Source organism: Heloderma suspectum, chromosome 2 (assembly GCF_057233095.1).
Source record: "Heloderma suspectum isolate Gila_16-S chromosome 2, 16-S_ref, whole genome shotgun sequence".
Classification (NCBI taxonomy): domain Eukaryota; kingdom Metazoa; phylum Chordata; class Lepidosauria; order Squamata; family Helodermatidae; genus Heloderma; species Heloderma suspectum.
The window spans coordinates 139,028,307-139,047,724 of NC_139459.1; the positions used below are offsets into that span (position 1 = coordinate 139,028,307).

Below are 19,418 nucleotides of genomic sequence, written 5' to 3' on the forward strand. Positions count from 1 at the left end.
AGTTCAATAGGGCTTACTCCCAGGTAAGTAGATATAGGATCGAGCCTAAGGGTTTCATGCCACGAGGCATTTACTTGGGTGTAAGTCCCATTGAACAAAGCCAGACCTATTTCAGAGTACATGCAGCATGGGTTCAGGCTGCTTCCCTCACTTTCCCCCACACCACTGAGTGCTGGTGGAGAGGAGCCCTCCAAATGTCAAATGGCCATACTGAGCCAGAGCACGGTAGGCATGCCTAGGAGTAAGAGTCCTACCCACTGTGTAGAATGGATTTCTGAACCAGGTCTCACGTGCGCAGAAATCAAGTTATGTACAAGCCCATGCGAACTGGCCTTTCCTTCTGAGTGCACAGCAGATGGCAAACCCGGGTTTGTTGTCACATCACATGTGAAACAGCCCTACTGTGCAGTTGATTGAACTGGCGGGCTTTGTTGCAGAAAAATGCACACGGGTTGGGGATGGGAGAGGATAGCGATGGCAAGGTCGCCCACTCTCAGAACATGGGCCGTTGCATGCTTTTGGCCAAGCAGGCCCAGCCCAACGCAGACAGCTTCGGGCCACCCAGTAGAGAATGGTGGCTCCGACTTCGGTGGAGCTGTGTATCTGCTCTGGGTTTCAATCAGAACCAGACAGAACTCTAACGGAGCTATCCAAAGTGCTGGAACCGGATAGGGTTCAACACCTTGGGAAGTTCCTTTAGAGTTCCGGCTGGTTCTGACGAAAACACAGAATAGATGCACAGCCCCACCGAAATCGGAGCCACCAGCCTCCACTGGGGTCGCCGTCCAACTCCTGCCTTGGGCGTCTCTCGCTGCGTTCCTTCTGCCGAGGCGGGGAAAGACCTGGCAGCCGGCTCGCCTCCACCTCTCCCGGTTGACGACATCTCCCGCCAGCTCCTGCCCTGGGCCAGGCCCCTCCCTCCTCGGCAACCCCTCTCAGCAAAGCCCTGTGGGTTTGCTGCGCCCCCGGCATTCTCACCAGGGGAGGCTGCTGCTCGGGCAAGCTGCGTCTCCGCCCGTCCCTTTGAGGCACAGGCAGCTGCGAGGGAGTGCCGGCCGGCCGGCTGCCCGCCCAGGTGCAGAGAGCGCGGCAGGCAGACAAACGCGGAGAGTCCCTGGCGCGCTCCCCCCTTCTGCCAGGCTCAACCTACCCGGGGGGCTCGGGCTCGAGCCTGGGAAAGGGCCGCCGCCCCCACTTGTCTGTGCGTCCTCTGGGGAACATTAAGCGGGCACCCGATCGAGGCTCTACACGCGCCAGCTCCGGAGTAACCCCGTCTTCAGCGCGGCTGGCTCCTTCCCGGCGCCAGATTCCATCTCTGCTCCTCCCGCCCCAGGAACCTTGGAGGCTCTCTAGGCGCTGGGGACCCGATCCCAACGACCTGCGGCTCTCAGTACTGGGCTGTTTTTCAAGGCGGCGCAAAGGCAGCGCTTCACAACTCCATTTGGGGCGCAAGCTGGGACCCAGTCCGTCCGCATAGCCCTGCGCTCAGGCGCAGTGGAACCTTTCCTGGCTACGGTTTCCAGCGCCGTCGGCATTAGCCGCGATCCTCGGTGATCCGCTCCGTTTTAGGCGCGCCAGACATTGTAAAACCAGCCTCCTGTGGCTTGATTTACGTCGAGGGCGCACCCCAGACGTGCAGGCTTCATCCGAACACGTCGGACTCCAAAGCCGCCCGGGACCGCCCTCCCAACCCCAACTCCATCAGCCGCCTGACAGCCGGGGCTGCGTTGGAGACCATCCTTCGGACGGCAGCCAGGAGCAGCGAGGCTGGCGCGCCCCCATCGCAAGGGCTGCCCGTTGTTTTCCCGGAATCCGCGTCGCCGGCGCCGTCGGTGGCAGGGCCAGAGCCTGGGATGACGGCCGAGAGCCCTCAGTCGTCGACGTGCGTGGCGGGCCACGCAGACTCCGAAGGCGGGCCCGGGCCCAGGTTGCCCGCGCTGGTGAAGGTGGAGCCGGCGCCTCCGGGAGAGGCCCTGGAGCCGGAGCCGGAGCCGTCGGAAGAAGAGGCGGCTGCGCTCGGGGGATCGCGGCCTGCCGGGCGCCGCAGGAAGCGGCCGGTGCAGCGCGGGAAGCCCCCCTACAGCTACATCGCGCTCATCGCCATGGCCATCGCGCACGCCCCGGAGCGGCGCTTGACGCTGGGCGGCATCTACCGCTTCATCACCGAGCGCTTCCCTTTCTACCGCGACGGGCCCCGCAAGTGGCAGAACAGCATCCGCCACAACCTCACGCTCAACGACTGCTTCGTCAAGGTGCCCCGAGAGCCCGGCCGGCCGGGCAAAGGCAGCTACTGGGCCCTCGACCCGCACGCCCGGGACATGTTCGAGAGCGGCAGCTTCTTGCGCCGCAGGAAGCGCTTCAAGCGCAGCGACCTCTCCACTTACCCGGCCTACATGCACGAGGCGCAGGCCCCGCCCGTTGGGCCTCCGCTGAGCACGGCCTACGCGCCTCCCGCCGCCCTCTGCTACCCGTCCCAGCCGCCCCTCTTCAGCCTGGGCCCCCTCATGGCGCAGCCGAGCCCCGAGCTGGCCCAGCAGCACAGCCCGGACATCACGCCCTCCCCTGGCAACGCCTGCTCCTTCGCGGGATCTGCGGCCTACCCCAGCCAAGGCTGCGCAGCAGGCCCCGGCCTCCCCAGGCCGCCCAACGCCGTGCCCTACTCCTACCCTCTCCCCAGTGCCCAGCAGCTCCAGGTTAACCAAGGCTCTTACTCCCAGAGCAGCAGCAACCACCTCTTCGGGGCTTCTGCCCGCCTAGGGATGCCTACCTCGCCCCCGCTCAGCAATGACACTATGGATTTCTATGGCAGGATGTCACCTAGTTCCTACAGTTCCTTGGCCCACGGGTACAATGCCAGCGGGCAGCTTGGCAGCCCCAGTGCCTACCTGCGGCACGCCGCCTATTCCAGCAACATGGAAAGATTTGTTTCTGCCATCTGAAGCCACGGTGGAACTTGGGCTGGGAGAAGAAGACAGCAGTGCAGGGCAGGGAGCGAGATCTGTTGCGCCTCTTTGGCAGCCTGCATTGCCTTACCCTGTGCGTAGATTATATAAGCATGTTAGCTTGCGCTGTGGGGAGGACCGTGGCATTCCTCTGCCCAATGCAACTGCACTGGATGCTCCTGTCAGACCCACAGTTAAGGGATCTAAGAGGAACAGGATGGTGGAGATGTGGTCCACAGTTCTCGGCCACCATAAAGATCTAGATCTGTGAAGCTAGTGCACTATATGATATGGAGCTAGTGGTTGTAGGGCAGGGGAGGGGTGTTTAGAAGAAACAGGGAAGCCTTTTTAGGCAAGCCTGTGAAGTGTGAAAACAGCCTTTTACAGGAACTGCAAAATATTAGGGTTTTTCCTGGGCTTTCTAATTCCTGTTCTCAACTTGATTTTGTGGGCTCCCTGCCTTTCCAGAAGTATGTGCTGCAGCAGTAGTCTCAATAAATAGCAATAGCCAGTCTCTTCTTCTTCTCTTTCCATTCTTTTGGCCTAGCCGGATTACTAGCAAATTATGAATAACTACTAGGTGTGTGCTTAATACCCTCGATTACAAGTATTTAGTGACTCACAAATTCATTTGAGTTAATAAATATGGGGTAAATGAATCACACTTCCTTTTGGGTACATAAGGCAAACACCCTATATAATTCTGTTTTCTGATGGCTTTGGGAATGCAATAAATAGCTTTTGAAACAGATTTTGTTGGACAGTTCTGTTGATTTTAGTTGATTTTTTAGTTGGGTAATGTTTTGTTATAGCAAGCAAAGCTACCTTTCTCTACATCTCAGTGTGCTAATTGTTCAGTGACTCCCTTATTAGCATTTAGCCTCGAGTCAGTTTTCTTCTTTATTTTGCTGTGTTTAGGAATCTGTAGTTAGCAGCCATATAGTCAGATGTTTGAAGATAAGATATAGGAAAAGTTCCAATCCACTCCCACATATTCTTTGTTCCATGAAACAAATGCCTTGAAAGAAGACAGCTCTTTTTGCCGTCATAATTTGTTTCCCCTGCTTTTCAGCTTCTGTTGTCTAGAAATACTTATTCAAAGAATAATATACAAAAGTTTTTTATAGTCTGTCTGTAATAATATTAGAGGGTTTATTGGGAAAGGCAGCCCCAAAATGTTGCCAGGTTGCAACCCGAAGAACCAGATTTGTGTTTGACATTATTACATGGGTGCTGCACCTCTCACTTGTTCCTTCCCCAAACCTTCTGCTCACCCTCCTCATACTTACTGTCACAATATTAAATTTAATATTGCCTCAGAGCTGGCTGGGGAAGAGGTGAGTAGAAGGACTGCAGAAGGAATGGGGTGAGTGGTTCAAGAACTCCACAATCTGCCACTGCATCATTAGAGTTAAAGGTAAAATCAGGTTCTCTGGGTTATAACCTGGCAATCCTAACTCAAAAGCTTTATTAGTACTGCTGTGATCATGGATCCAGTGAGCAGAGCACTGCTGAAATACAAAACAAGGACAGATCCACACATGTAGATAAATCACATAGCATGGGTTTCCTGTGCTGTGCCATTTCAGACTTCAGGGGCAGGGAGTTGTATGTTTGAATGCTCCTACAAGTAAAAACAAAAACAACAGCCTCCTTGTTAAGTAGTGTTCTAGCTAGCCCTCTCCCAATTTTCTACACATGGGGAGATCTTTATACAGGGAGCATTCAGACACGCAATCCCCATTCACCGGCAGTTTCAAGTGATACAACTGCAGGAATTCTGGATCATAAGAGTCATATAATTCACATGCAATGGTTTGCAAGCACTCCTTCAGAGTATTTGTCCTTAAGGGTGTAAGAACTGCCTTGCTGGATCGATCCATGAGCCGTCTAGTCCAGCATTCTTAAGACAGTGGCTAGCTGGGTACTCACAAGCAGGGGATGAAACTTGTGACGGCCTTTCTCCGTTATTTGTCCCCAGCGTCTGTTCACCTGTTCCGAGATATACCATCGATGGGGGATTCCTTTATAGTAGCTAATAACCATGAATAGACCATAGATCTAATCTCTAACCCTTTTAAAAATCTAAGCTAGTGGTCATCACCAATCTTTATGGCAACAACCACATTCCATAAGTTAGTGATGTGTTGTGTGAAGAAGTACTTTCTCTGGTCAGGCCTGAACCTCCTGCCGGTCAGCTTCATTGAGTTCTGGTGTTTTGAGAGATGGGGATGTTTTTCTTCAACCACAGACCAGTCCTATCGATGCTCTTATATCCCACTTGATGTGTGTACTGAAGAATGGATTGCAGGTCTAGGATTCTGCACTGCACAAAAATTCTGCAAACTTTTGTGCCAAAATTCCACCGGATTCCGTGATATGAATAAATTACATAGCATTGGGTAATTTTGCATATTCTTATGTCATTTCCATGCTTTTGGCTGCACAATTTCATCAGGATTTTCTTTTCTGAATGATTGGATTTTTTTGTTTCATCTACTTGTTTGGGCCGTGGACTTAAGGAGACATGCTGGTCCACAGACGTATGTGTGTGTGTGAGAGAGCGAGAGAGAGAGCAGAACAAAAGGGATGGTGAGCCAATGGGTAGGGGAGAGAGCTGGATATGCTGAATGAAGAAACTCTACTCCTTACATAGTGGGAATACACCAGAATCAAAATAGTCCCCCAAAGTCTCCAAGTTCCCTACGCTTTTAAGCTTTCCGTATAATTTTTCTAAAAAAACCTGCCTACATGTTCCCTCCCTAACTATATGGCATAGGAACAAGCTATTTTGTTTTTTAGAAAGGAAAGCTGAGAGGATGCCACAAGAATTATCAGGTTTTGCATTAGATCAAATGAATTTCAGTACCGTAAATTATGCTTCTAATTCTCCCTTGATATAATTTGTCAAACCTTTGAGATGACCTTTCAACCAGGTTTGAGATTTAGGTGTGGAATCCACATTCTGTTGAAGTCAGCAGCAGAACTTGTTGGCACTGACAGCTGCACAGTGCGTGCACACAGTGACTGTTGCAGCCGGTCTTCTTACTGCCTTTTACCAAATCCATTACATTTTTTCATAAAGCACCCAAGGTGTGATCTTCCCCCTCGTTCCTTCAGGCCACTACCGTGTAGGCGACTTGTAGCAAAAGCAAAGATAGTTGGCACATCTGGGCCACTGGATGCAGCAGTGTGAGCAGCAGGAGGATGTTTGCTCCCTATAAATGGTTAAAGGTGCAATCCTATGCACATTTAGGCAGAAAAAAGTTCAACTCCCAGCATTCCCCAGTCAGCTGTGCTGGCTGAGGAATATTGAGAGTTATAGGCCTTTTCCCCGCTATCTAAACATGCATAGGATTGTGCCCTAAGACAGGGTTCTTGCAGACCACTCTGCTCTGTAGACTGCTCATCTTCGACTAGTGGGGCCCGTGAGATCTAAGGTGAATCACAGGAGTGGTAGCACTATCCCCATTTCTTCCTCTTTTTCCTTTTGTTAGGAAGAAGTAGAGAGAAAACCAGACTGTGAGAGGAGAAGATGAACATCAAGTGACTAAAGAAAATAAGTCCCTTACTGCAGCTTAAGGTGGACCCCTGATTCAAAAAGGTTGAAGATTGCTAGATTTTTTTTGTGGGGGTGAGCATTTGACCCCCTCCCGCCATGAGTAGTTAACATGGTATCACCAAGCAGTGATGCAGGGCTAGGCAACCTCCGGGGATCGGTGGGCTGCATTGCTCCCCTGGACCCCACCAGGGGCCACGCTTCTTCCCCACCGCCACTCCGCCACAGACTGTACAACCTACTGAGTAAGGGCTTTACATGCAGCCTTACAGGGGCACCATGTTATCAGATTTTATGAGGTTATTAATGGGGATGGGCTGAGAACCAAATTTGCTTCCTGAAAGATTTCCTGTTAAGGGCACAGTCGCTTAGTTTTGAGACATATTTTGAATCCAGTGTATTACTGACATAGTAAAGGAAAATGAAAATATTTTAAAAGATAGCTGTTCTAGTCCATGAGTAAAAAAAAAAAATCCAAAATCCCAGGGAGAAAAAAGTCCAAAATCCACAGGTAGGCAATACCTTGAGTAGGACCAACCAAAATGCCACAAAATATTAAAGATGTCCTTTCCTTCTTACCATGAATAGCAGCTTGTGTTTTATTCAGTTGTAAACTATTCTTCAATAGCACACAGACACTTGCATTAAAGTTTTGGCAATATGAACATTTATTTAAATTTAATGGATCAATCAATTGGAAGGCAGATGATGGGTCAACTGAAATGTCTTTGATCAGTTGACAGCCCTGACAGAAAAGAAATGTGTGATTTTAGGGCTCAATCCTCAGTTATCCAGAGTCAAAAAAAACATTTTAGTTGGTTTGTAATGAGGTCTCAAAACCCCATGCTGTCATAAGGCCCCCAGGTCATCATAACGACTATCCAGAAATGCCCAAGCTGGTCAAGCACAATTCAGTTTGACCTGCTCAGGTACGAAGAGAAGACACCCAGGCCTTTGAGACTCTCTGACAAGGTACTTGGAAGTCACGTGATGAGTAGCATCTGTTTGCCTAGCCACAGGTTTTGTTTTCTTTCTCAGCTTCAGATTCCTTCTCCCTGCAAGTTCATTCTTTCCCACAGTTCTTTGCTAAACTCCAGCTCCACCATTTTACTCTTCCCTCTGCTTCTCCCAATTACCCAGGTTTCTTCCTCTTATTTTCAAATCATCTGGAACTATAAAACACCGCCATCCTCTTCATTCACATATAGCCACAGTCTTCATCAGTGTTCAGATCTGTACGTAACAACACCCAGGAATGGCACGCTACTAGCCACCCCCTGCAAAAACAATGCCCCTGCCCCAGTGTCTTGAGGCCATAAGACTGTCCAGCACAGTATTATACCCTGGGTACTTGTAGAGAGAAGGCATTGTTTTTTGAGACATATGGAAAAGACGACCCATCTGGTAAATAACACACATTTACTTGGGGCATCTCTACACCACCCTAAAATCCCACATTTAAAATGGGGCTTTCTGCTTCCCTTTTAAATGCAGGATCACAATGACTCCCTTTTTCACATGCTTCCTTTCCCCCCACCCCCTCCTTCTCTCCATATCTGAGTCTTCCATTATCTTTCATCGATCTCACTCCTCTTCTTGCCGCTTTAACTCTTTTCACGGAAGAAACTGAAGCCAGAACGCAACAGGGTAATTTGATAGCTCATTATCTGCGATCTATTGAAAAACGGAACAAAGGACATTTAGTGCAGGAGGGTCACAGCGGGGTCACGGCAGGGTCATGTAAAGAGCCCGCAAACTTCCATGAAGGAGCAATCTCAATCGCAGGATAAAAGCTCCATGTGATGAAGCCCTTGGTCCTGACTTCTGGGAGGCTCTTTTTCTTCTCAGATTCGATTCCTCTTTATTCCTGGCTACTGCTATTAGCAATGTATTCTCCCACCATCTTGCCTTCATTCAACACAGCAGTTCCCAGCTCTGCTTCTCTGTACCACTGCACACTTCCTCTAAATTTGTGGTTTTCCAACTTTCTTCCTTTGGGGAACCATTTCCATACCAACTTTTCTACCAAGGGGTGCTTGTGTGTTGCAAGTGATCCTGGGGAGCATTGCTGCACGTGAACTTGGTTCATTCAGTGTGCTGACCAGTACTCTTGGGCCAGACTATTGCACTACCTGAATTGGGAAGAGACCCTAGAATACACCAGACACTATTGGCGAAGATGGTGGGCAAGATGCTATTTCAGAGAACCACGGACAGTCTCCCAAGGAACCTCAGTGTTCCCTGGAACAAAGTTTGAAAACTTCTGCTCCAAAGCAGGGGTGGGCAGAAGGTAGACTGGAGTCTTCTGGAAGATCTCTGGGTGATTTGTATAAATCTGCAAAAGTTTCCGACTCCCAGTTGTTTAACAAGAGCAACAACAAAAAAGGCTATTGCCCCCTCTAAATTAGGCAGCTGAAATGAAACTTGGGTGTGGGGAAGAATCAGGAATGGATTTTTGTGTGAAAGGGCTGTGAGTTCAGTTATGGTACTGAAAGCAAATTCTTGACTGGGAGTGTGCTCAAAGGCATCCTGTGCTTCAATTCTACTAGGTGCATGTTTGCCCTGTGCCACTATTTTGCACCCGACCCCAGTTGGTAGACCTTGAGGTTCTAATAAAAACAATGTAAATCCAGGAAGCCTGAAGTCTGCCCACCCATGAGAAGGTCGATTTGAATCTACCAGTAGATACCTAGGCGATGTGCAGTAGATTGGCAAGGATTTCTGATTCCCAATTGTTTAACAATAGCAGCAACAAAATGACTCCTCTCCTGCCTTAAATTATATCGCTGAAATGAGGAAAGCTTGGGATAATCAGAAGTGGATTTTTGTGCAGAACAATGGTGAATTCCATTCATTTTTGGTACTCAGAACAGATTCCTGGGCTCAGAATGCTTTAATTCTAAGTGTATGTCTTTACACCTGGCTGTGGTTGGTGGATTTGGGGGTTTTAGTAAAAAAAAATAAAGCAGATCCTGGAAGCCTAGAGTATGCCCACCCCTGCTCTAAAGCATCCAGAACTGGCCATTATCAGTCAGATGCAAACAATTTAATGGACCATTGTCCAAGATACTGCCACCAGAGGGCTCTCAGTTCCTCTTGACCTTAAGATACAATTGCCATTTTCTGGTCAATGTCAAGTGGTACAGAGCCATGAGTCCAAATGCAAATGGGATGACAACACCAGATGTCGCTCTTCTCTCCCCATTTGCTTTTCTGTTCTGAAAGGCAAGAGGGTGGTGGTGGTGGTGGTGGTGATGATGATGGTGTGTGTGTGTGTGTGCGCGTGTGTGTGTGTGTGTGTAGCGGAGGGTTGGATGAGGAAATGATCTGTTCCTTCAGACTGGCTCTTCTTTTTTACTTTTTGGAGCTGGAACAAGCAGGGCGAGCAGGACTATCCTTCTGCACCCACATAGGCCTAGTTCTCATGAAGGTGCTCTTTGGTTTTAATTTTTGTGAACTGCCCAGAGAGCTTCAGCTACTGGGCGGTATAGAAATGAAATAAAATGAATGAATGAATGAATGAATGAATGAATGAATGAGGTGGCGAACTTCCTGTGCCTAGGATGTACCCTTTCAGACTGCTGCTGGGGACTCAGATGACAGAATGCTCCTCCACAGAAAAAAATAAAAGATACAGAATACGAGCATGCCAGAAAGAAGACTAGGCTAGAATCTGTCTGCCTAACATTTAGTTTTTGTGTGCAAGTTTGTTTGTTTTTTAAATAGACGAGCATCCAGTCATGTGAATCCCCACTTGCACTCTGAAGTGGTACAGCCAAGACATGGGTTTTCTGCCCCAGTGAGAACTGGGCCACATCAGCTCTCGTAGACAAGAAACATGGTAAGGGGGAGATGAAAGGAGGACATGCGAGGAAAATGATCTCTTCCTAACTCACTCTTCTCTATTGCTCATATTTATCCTTCCACCATCCTAGCTGTTAAGTGTGTGTGTGTAGTGTGTGTATAACATAAGTGTGTGTGTGGGGGGGGGGGTTGGACTTTTGCCACCAGGCTATTTGTAGGGCCAAGCTCCTTGTTTCATCTCTCTCTCCCTCTCTCCCTCTCTCTCTCTCTCACACACACACACACACACACACACACAGGTGCCCACTGACAAGATCAGTTGCTGAACAGCTGCTCTGCATTAGAGAGCTGCCTGGATTCTGTGTGCTGTTGTAAGAGGCCCCCTTGGAAGAGGAAAAAGGCTGTTGGTATGGAGTAAGTTTCAGAGGCAGATCCTGGTATATGTAGTATTGGGCTAGTCACTTCTTTTGTTAGGGAGATTTCTCATTAACAGCCCAGAGTGACTGGTAGATGTTTCTGCAATGGAAGCTAATGCTTAGGAAGTAGTTGGAGATCTCTCTTGAGTGTTTTGAATGGGGGAGGCTATCAGAGCTTGGCTGGTGATACACCCCTTCCCATTTCAGCTCAGGAGAGAGGGCTGGAGTGTGTGACAGAGAGAGAGGGCTCCATCACACTGGTGGAGAATTCCACATCAATGCTGGTTCTTTCCCCATCCAGTGTCATTGCAGGACTGGGTTGTTCTCTTTAGATGGCTGTTTCCTTCTCACAAGGGTGGTGATGCTGCTCAGAGGCATCGCCACCTTTCCACAAAGAAGGATTAAACACGTTTGGGGTGTAGCGATAATTCCTCCCTGGTTCCTGCCCCTTTTCCTCCCCTTGCACGTTACGGGTGGATGGGGACTGACACGCAGACAGCCCCTCACCAATCTCCCCAGGGCCCCCACCTCCCTGTTCAGTGTTTTTGACAATCCCTGCCATTTACTCCACCGTTTCCTCGCTGGGAATGCACAGCAGGGGGTGTCCCAATAGGTCGGAAGGCCAGCACACCGCTCTGCCAACTTGCCGCTCTGCTGACCTGCCGCTCTGACGCCTTGCTCAGAATGCTGCAGGCTGAAAATGGTGAGGATCCAAAATGGTGCCAGCACGGGAAGGCGAAATGCCCCACAGCCTGTCATAACCTCCTTCACCATGATGAACACACCCCCAACAACCCAAAACAACCACCCCCAGCCACCAATACACAGTGGTTCATTCACGCTAATGGAGAAATACATGGGGAGGTCATGCGCTCCAGTTGCGCATATTTGGAAAACTACCCATTTTTTTCCGTTTGAGAAAAAGATGGGATAGATGCGTGCAAATGGTGGAATAATGACTGAAACAGCCACTTTTGTTTGGAGAGAGATTGAGAAATGTGAGCTAGGCACCTTTGGGGTGCAAAGTGGAGGTCCAATGTGAGGTAGTGAGAGGATCTGCTGCCTAGCAGAGGGGCACATTTTGTTTGCCTCTACTTATACTCCACTTGTATAAATGTAAACAGACCAAATATTACAAAAATGCCACAAGAACCCAGGGCACTCTCCTCCAAAGGGAGCCAGACCTGGATAGTGCTGCTGCCTCTGGACCGTCTCACCTCCTGGAGAAGGGGAAGCACATAAAGTAACCACTGAACATTTCAGGGATGAGGAAACTGCAGAAAGATGACAACCAAGGTCACTAGCTTTTATTGCTCACACAGGATTAGCAAACCAGGGATTATATACTCTAACAGTGTTTCAAGTTGAACAGTGACAATTAACATCTGCACCCCAACTTTTAAATTAAGTACAACCATAGGGGTCCTCTTCCAAATCATCATTTTCCAGGGACTGGGTAATTGCTGGTTCTTCTGAGCTTGGTGCCTCTTCAAATCCAAGGTGAGGAGGGGAAGCAAAGAAGATATTAAGTACAAACATTTCCATTGGGTTGGCTTAAAATGTGCTGGCCCTGTCAGTAATCATCATTTCTATGGTTATTATTTCTCAGACATCTACTAACATGTGAACTAGGCACTGCAGATACAATAAAAGACACTGGCCCTGCTTGCCCTTATACTGATATAAAACATACAGCCCCAACTGAAAGTTTTCCCCCATTAAGAGTTTTCATTACCTTTAACAATATGAAGAATTATAACCAATATTAGAACCAGAACTATTCTTTTGAAAAACAGATATCCCTTTCTGTAGGACAAAACTATCTGGAATATAATTTTATCGTTAGAGAAAACTACGGTGGCCAGATATAGAAGAAGACAGGGCTCCTGCACTTTCAACAGTTGTGTAGAGGAGGGAATGATAGCAGGTGTCATGCAAGCTACACCTGCTGGAATTCTCTCTTCTCCTTAACTATTCAAGGTGCAGGAGCCCTGTCCTCTTTTGCATTTGGCTACCCTGCTTGAGATAATTGCTCAGTCTCAGGATAGGTAGCAAAACCTATGCCCACTGAACCTTCTGCCAGTAGTGAACCTTCTACCAAGGAAGAAGAAACGGACTAGTGTTTCTATTTTCTAACCCCAGGAACTACTGCTTCTTGCTTTGGCTCACTAATAACTACCTAGGGCAGGCACTGATCTGGTTTGCACATAGCAGCAGCATTCAACAGCAAATCATGGTTTAATTACCCCAAGATTTGGAGGGATGCACGCTGCAGATGAGCCACTTCCAATTTGAAGCAACAACCTATGAACACCCAATCCGTAAGTTGTTAGCATGATGTCTGAACCCAGACACTTTGGTTATTCATAGGTTAAACTACCCAGAATTAACCCATGGTTTGTTCTTAGGTGAACTTTAGGTTAATTAACACATGATTTGCTACATGCAAGGAGCCCCACTGAATGATAATCTTTTAACATTTCTTTTAGTTTTATTATCTTTGTGTATATTAAATAATAAACTTAACCTCTTGATTAAGTAAACTTGTGATATGTTCTGGTGAGATTCTCTAAGGGCTAAACCACATATTATGCAAGAGAATTGTCGTCACATCCCCAGATGTTTTTATTTTCACTTAAAAGCAGTTGTGGAAGGCTCTGAAAATGGAGCAGTGGCACTGACGAAGGGGGATGTTTAAACATTTCCTTTCATGCCATTTTCCCAATGTAAATCACACACATATACTCACATGTTGATGCCATTGTCCTGTTAGTCAAGTCATTATGGAAGAGTATGATAAAACTTTGGGAATTAGAGATTGGAAGGTGGCTGGGTAATCCAGGTAGAACTCCAAACCAAAGCAACTATTCCTCATATTTATTATGATGGATATCATTCCAGCTGTATACCTGGTGTAACTACACCCTTATCTGATCCAGTTGACCAGTGATCCCAGAGGAACTGAGTAGGGAGAAGGGAGGAAATGTTCCAAAGGACTGGGCTGTCAAGATATTACATAGGCCCAACTTCCTTAAGGTTTTAATAATATGATTTGCCCCCAAAAGCAGGGCCAGCCCTACCATTAGACAGAGTGAGGCAGCTGCCTCAGGCAGCAGGTCCCAGGGGAGGGGAGTGGTAGCAAGGTGTTGGAGGACAGAACTCTGTATGTACTATGTATGTACTATGTGGACGGCCCTGCACCACATAAGCTAGCCTGCTGCTCACAGGTACAGTGGTAGATGCCATCCCATTGCCAGTGGTGAAATAGGTTTCAATGCCCATTCTGTCATTTTCTGTACATGGAATGGGGTGGGAGAACCATCTTGTCCTTCACCTCAGCCAACAGAATGTCTTGGGCCAGCCTGCCCAAAAGAACTTCAATTCCCAAGTCTGCTTACCCACTGAGAAAAGAACACCTTCCGCTGTCTCAGCTACACCTGTCTCAGCTGCTTGCTGCTGTGTATACAGCTTGTCAGCTTCCACAAGAGAGACAGAAGGCTCTACATGGAGATCCAGAGTGATCGCGGCTTTTTCCTTCAGCTCGGTCACCAGTGGCTCGATCACCGGTGGCTCATGCTTTTCCTCTGCAACCTCTGGCCCTGGTTCCGTCTGTGGTTCTAGAGCCTGGCGCTGGCCTCGGCCTCTCCCAGCCCCTCTTCCCCGTCGGGCTGGCGCTGGTTTGCTCTTTTTGTGCTCCCTGTCAAATAGTGCGGGAAGGCATTTTGGTCAAGTAAGTACTGGGAAATAATAGATTACTCTTAAGGGTTGCTTGCAAGAACATTAATGGGAATTTGTGGCTGGTAGTGATCCCCTTTCATGACTCTTAAATTCTCCCTTTAGTTTTTAATGGTTTAGCTTCTGAGATGATGATTTCTTATTTACATGGTGCGTTTACATTTTAACAGGGCTGTATGTATAGCTGCTCTAGGTACAGCCCTGCTTATGTTAAAATGTAAAGGCTATACTATACTATAGCACAGGATGTTGGATGAGAGGTTCGGCTTCCTGAAAATTGTAGGGCCAAAATACACATTGGACTGCAGCTGAATCAGGAGGGGGTACTTGGCGTCAGAAATGGGGTAGCCATGGTTTACCCCTGCAAGGTATTTTTCCCCCTCTTGAAACCTTCTCCATTCCAAAGCCCTACCTCCCAAGGACTCTAGGCAAGGGCAAAGGAACACCTGGACTAACATTACATGTGACTGCAGTGTAATACCTGTAGTCTGAGACTTTGTTTCATTTTTTTAGAAAAGCACGTTTCTAGCCCTTATGCTGCACAGACATGCTTGAAACATGAAGGCAATGCCTAGTGAAATCTCAGAAGCCAAAGGGGTAGTTTAATAAAATTGCCAGTGATCAGCAGTGGGACTTCTGTGCCATCCATAACTTCTTGCCCCTCCTTCTGACTATCAAAAACAGGATAAATTATACAAAATTAAACATTGCAAAATAAATTATACAAATCTGCTCAGTTTGCCTAACTTATACATTGCAGAATTCTCCTTTTCTTGGCATAGAATTTGGACTCCCTAGGTGAAGAATGTGCGTGTGTGCGTGCAGGTGTGGAATACATGCTGCCAGTCGAAGCTGGTGGCTCCGATATCAGTGGGGCAGTGAATCTGCTCCGGGTTTCAGTCAGAACCAGTCAGAACCTTGGATAGCTCCTTTAGAATTCTGACTGGTTCTGACTGAAACCCAGAGCAGATTCACTGCCCCACTGATATCGGTGGGGCGGTGAATCTGCTCCGAGTTTCAGTCAGGACCTTGGATAGCTCCTTTGGAATTCTGACTGGTCCTGACTGAAACCCAGGGCAGATTCACCACCCCACTGACATCGGAGCCAAAGCCTCCACTGCACACTGCTGTAAACATAAGTAAAAAAAAGTCAGATCCTTGCCTCCAAAAGCTTACTGTCTAAATGTCAACAGTGTGTATGGGAGGAGGACAACAGAGGAAAGGGAGAGAGAAGCAAGATAACAAAACATCAGAGAGAGGAGAGAGATGGGCCAGGATATCAAGGGCTGGATGTGAACCAATGTAGTTATCACATACCTAGGTTTTGTTTCATTTGGGCATGTAGGATTGGTAGGAAGAGGGAGGGGGGTAGCTCCACTTGGGTATTTTGGGAGGGATGCAGCAAACATAAAATGCAGCAAGGGAGAATAGGTGGGGTCTTTTTTAAGACAACAGGAGTCCAAGGAGTACATTCATATCCTAATATATCCCACCCCGTAACCTTTCACCTCCAATTCTACCACCCACAGCCTCTCAAAGGACTCCTGTTTTCTTAATAGGATCTGTTAGTTGTGAATAACTTATCTCATTGATTTCAGCAGGACTAAAGCATGACTAATGTGTTCTGGATCAAGTCATACACAATAGTAATTTCAGTGTCATTTAAATATAAAATGGCCATTTTTAAAAAGCCATATATCTACACAAAAGATTTAACAGATTGCTTTGCCTCTAAAATAAAATGTCACTTTGCCAATCAGCATCCTACTTTACCCCAGAACCCACTGGTGAGTGTCTTTTTCCTCTGCTTCTGCTTTCCTTTTTCTGAGAAGCTCTCGGTCTCTTAAACGGCGTGTAATGACAACTTCTGCAAGAGCAAAGTAACCAGAAGTACAGTTGAACCAATTACAGTAACGGTAGGAAACAAAATCCTAAGAGACAGTTGCAGGTGTAGAAGTCTCTCAAACAAGGCAACAATAGAACTATTTCAGCCAGGGAATGCTTGAGCTCTGGTTTTGTTGAGTCTCCAAAGATTACATAATTTGGAGGGAGACACCAAGAGTACCTCTGTTGTCTTTTTCTGTAGGGTGTGCAAATGAAAGGAGCAGAGGCATTTGCTATTAGGCTTCATCTCTTCCACCCTCTCCAAACGGATCAACTATTTGGGACATGGGTGGAGTGCACATGTCAGCAGTGGCCATTTTTGAGACAGGAGCAGCATCCTACAGTGCTGCACCAACGTGATATCCTGGTTTTGTGTCATTTTTCCAAGCTGTTTTTATCCATTCATATGTATATTGTTATGCATTCATTTACTGCATTTATATCCCACCTCTCCACCAAGAGCCTCAGGCTGGCTGACATACATGGATGCTCCATTCTATCTTCATAAGAACTCCATAGGTTAGGCAGATAAAAAGTGCGTGGTATAAACCCTAAAGCCACCTAATTTTCTGAGTAAGGATTTGAACCTGAATTTCACCTGACACTCTAACACAGGGGTGGACAACTAGGTGTCCTCCATATATTTTGGACTACAGTTCCCATGCCTACCCCTGCTCTAACCACTGCATCAACTGGCTCTTTTACTGATGGTATCTTTTTGTGTGTGTTGTAAAGCCACACTGGAAAAATATATTTTTGATCAGTGGGATAAAAACATTAATTAAAAAATTAAAAATACATTAACTAAGAACTCCTGATGCAGAAAAAAACAATCAACTCACCAACATTCACTATGGGAGACCTCAGACAGACTTCCATGGTTAACTGGAGCCCTGTTTTAAACCTGATCAAAGCTTTAATTTGTTTATCACAGTGGTTTAGCTGAAAACGGCTTTCAACTCCTTGGACATGACAGGGGCAAGACATTATTAGGGTTGTCATGTCAGCTGAAACTGCTGAAATTGTTCATGCCATTATGTGTCCCATCTTTTCCTCTTATTACTGAAGCTCCTTCTTTTTGAAAATAAAGCAAAAGCAAAATGCTGATTGAATATTTTAAACAGAATAGCATAACATAGCCGTAATTGTTTTCCTAAAGCAAGTCTATTTTCAATTTAGTGTGGCCAGATGTAAAGGAGGACTGACAATGACCGTTCACTTTGGGTTGGGGTGGGGTGGGTGGAATAAGGATGTCCAATTTCTCAATGGAGCTGGTTGTACTTCTGGAACAGCTGCAGCTCAAATGCCCTCAACAACTTGGATTTTCTGGGCAGTGCGTTATGAGAGGATGAAGGGGGTAGTGCAGCATTGGCTTTTTGGATCCATGTTTGTGCAGGAGGAAAGGCAGGATGTAAATGTAAAAAACAACAAATAAAATAAACTACATATTGTAAGGCAAAACTGGGGTTCCCAAATGTATGTTTGTTTTTCCTGTAAGGCTAATGCGGGGATGAATGGAGATTTTCCAAGGGAGAACTGGCAGGAGGGAGGGCTGTTTTAATCCTCCCCTCTCAGTAATTCTTCCATGCAAATCCCCCCCGCCACTATTTTAATCCATTTTTCCCCAGACAGGTCCAAAATCGGAAACAAGCCCAATGTGCACATTTTATTTGGTTTATTTTATTTCATTTGTTAGCATTTATACCCTGCCTTTCTAGAAAACATCCAAGACAGCTTGGGGGAGACCTGGAGGAACATTTGCAGGAGAGAATTTGCAGCAGGACTGGCTCAAGACATTTCACTGCCTGAGGTAAAGCAGCAAATGGAGAACATCCCCCCTCAAGTCAAGATACATAATACCCAAGGCTGGGTCAAGTTATTTTGGCACCTGGGGCAGAAAATTCCACAGATGCCTCTCCCCTTCCCTGGCACTAAAAAAACAAAAGAATAAATTCAATAACTAACAATTTACTGGCCTTTCATGATACCTGGAATCAGCTGCCTGAGGCAGCCGCCTCACTCTGTGTACTAGTAGGGCTGCCCATGCCATGGGAAGGGTTAATTGCCCTCCCTCCTACCTATTGATTTCCTCCTACAAATGTGCCTTGCCCCCTTCATTGCATTACCTCAATGACCACCGATTTGAGAATATGCTTTTCCTAAGGTTCTGCCCTGAGATGCATTTGCTGTTCAGAGATTTAACTTGTGGGTGAAGACAGATGTAATGTTTTAGGTGGAAGTGGACAAATTTTACATTTATATCCCACCTTTCCTCCAAGGAGTTCAAGGCAGCATATGTGGTTTCACCCATCTACCCATTTTGTTCTCACGACAATCCTGTGAGGTACGTTAGGCTGTGAGTGACTGGCCCAAGGCCACCCAAGGAGTTTTGTGGCTGAGCGGAGACTTGACCTCAAATCTCCCCAGTCTTAGCCCAACGCTCTTTTTCAGGCAGAGAGAATGTCTGTTCAGATGCCTTCCACCACCTGCTGCATGCAAACAAAATTTGGAAAATGCATCTCCAACATTTCCTCCCAAAGACCAAATCGGAGCAGAGTTTTATCAAGGACAAGTAACAGAAAACAGGGACAGTTGGAGTGCACGTAATTATAACAGAACTGCAGATCTGTGACCATTAAAAAGTTCCCCTTCCCAGAATAAACTTTATTACCTGGAACTGCATACTCCTCAGCTGTGGCCACTGGCTGCTGTGGATTTCCAGAATATGAATGGTCCTTTTCTAAGCTCGCCATTGGCAATGGTTTATTTTATATATTATATATACAAAAGAGTTTAGCTCTACCGTAGAATCATCTGGCACATTTAGTGCTTTAGTGAAAAATGAGAGTTTCTGAAAAAGAAAGGGAAAAAAAACTACCCGCCCAAAGCATCTTATCTGGTCTGGACACTAGTATGTTAATACTATTTTTCCTTATCATGCTGCAAAGGTGTTTAAATTCATGCACACAGCCTGGCATATCCCTGCCCAAACATGAAAACGTTTTTCCCTCCACAACAAATATGGCTTTCTGAAATAACACAGCATTTCTCAGACATTTTGAGCTTGTGACCCCTTGC

General features: G+C 46.9%; 2 protein-coding genes and 1 pseudogene across 3 annotated transcripts; 1 reads left to right on the plus strand and 2 right to left on the minus strand.

Moving 5' to 3' along the window:
* Positions 1-306: 306 nt before the first annotated feature.
* On the minus strand, positions 307-1,313 carry LOC146352827 (uncharacterized; annotated as a pseudogene).
* A 136-nt stretch (positions 1,314-1,449) lies between these two features.
* FOXE1 (forkhead box E1) lies at positions 1,450-3,686 on the plus strand. Its single transcript, XM_084835001.1, has one exon. The coding sequence runs from the start codon at positions 1,854-1,856 to the stop codon at positions 2,937-2,939; it is 1,086 nt and encodes a 361-aa protein (XP_084691127.1). The 5' UTR covers positions 1,450-1,853; the 3' UTR covers positions 2,940-3,686.
* An 8,327-nt stretch (positions 3,687-12,013) lies between these two features.
* Positions 12,014-19,184, minus strand: HEMGN (hemogen). 2 transcript variants are annotated; one of them, XM_084835000.1, is made up of 4 exons: positions 19,012-19,184; positions 16,242-16,323; positions 14,120-14,418; positions 12,014-12,208 (listed from the first exon to the last, which is right to left on the minus strand). In XM_084835000.1, the coding sequence occupies exons 1-4, from the start codon at positions 19,091-19,093 to the stop codon at positions 12,126-12,128; spliced, it is 546 nt and encodes a 181-aa protein (XP_084691126.1). In that variant the 5' UTR covers positions 19,094-19,184; the 3' UTR covers positions 12,014-12,125. The 2 variants fall into 2 exon arrangements, with proteins under 2 accessions (XP_084691126.1, XP_084691125.1); XM_084834999.1 differs by having other exon boundaries at positions 16,230-16,323.
* Positions 19,185-19,418: the final 234 nt, after the last annotated feature.

Bases quoted from the DNA above. Each gene is read 5' to 3' on its own strand.
- FOXE1 (XM_084835001.1), top strand. From the start codon at position 1,854: ATGACGGCCGAGAGCCCTCAGTCGTCGACGTGCGTGGCGGGCCACGCA.
- HEMGN (XM_084834999.1), bottom strand. From the start codon at position 19,093: ATGGCGAGCTTAGAAAAGGACCATTCATATTCTGGAAATCCACAGCAG. The intron at 16,324-19,011 runs GTAATAAAGTTT...TTGCTCTTGCAG, and splicing joins TGAGGAGTATGCAGTTCCAG to AAGTTGTCATTACACGCCGT. The intron at 12,209-14,119 runs GTAAGCAGACTT...TTGGATTTGAAG, and splicing joins AGGTGTTCTTTTCTCAGTGG to AGGCACCAAGCTCAGAAGAA.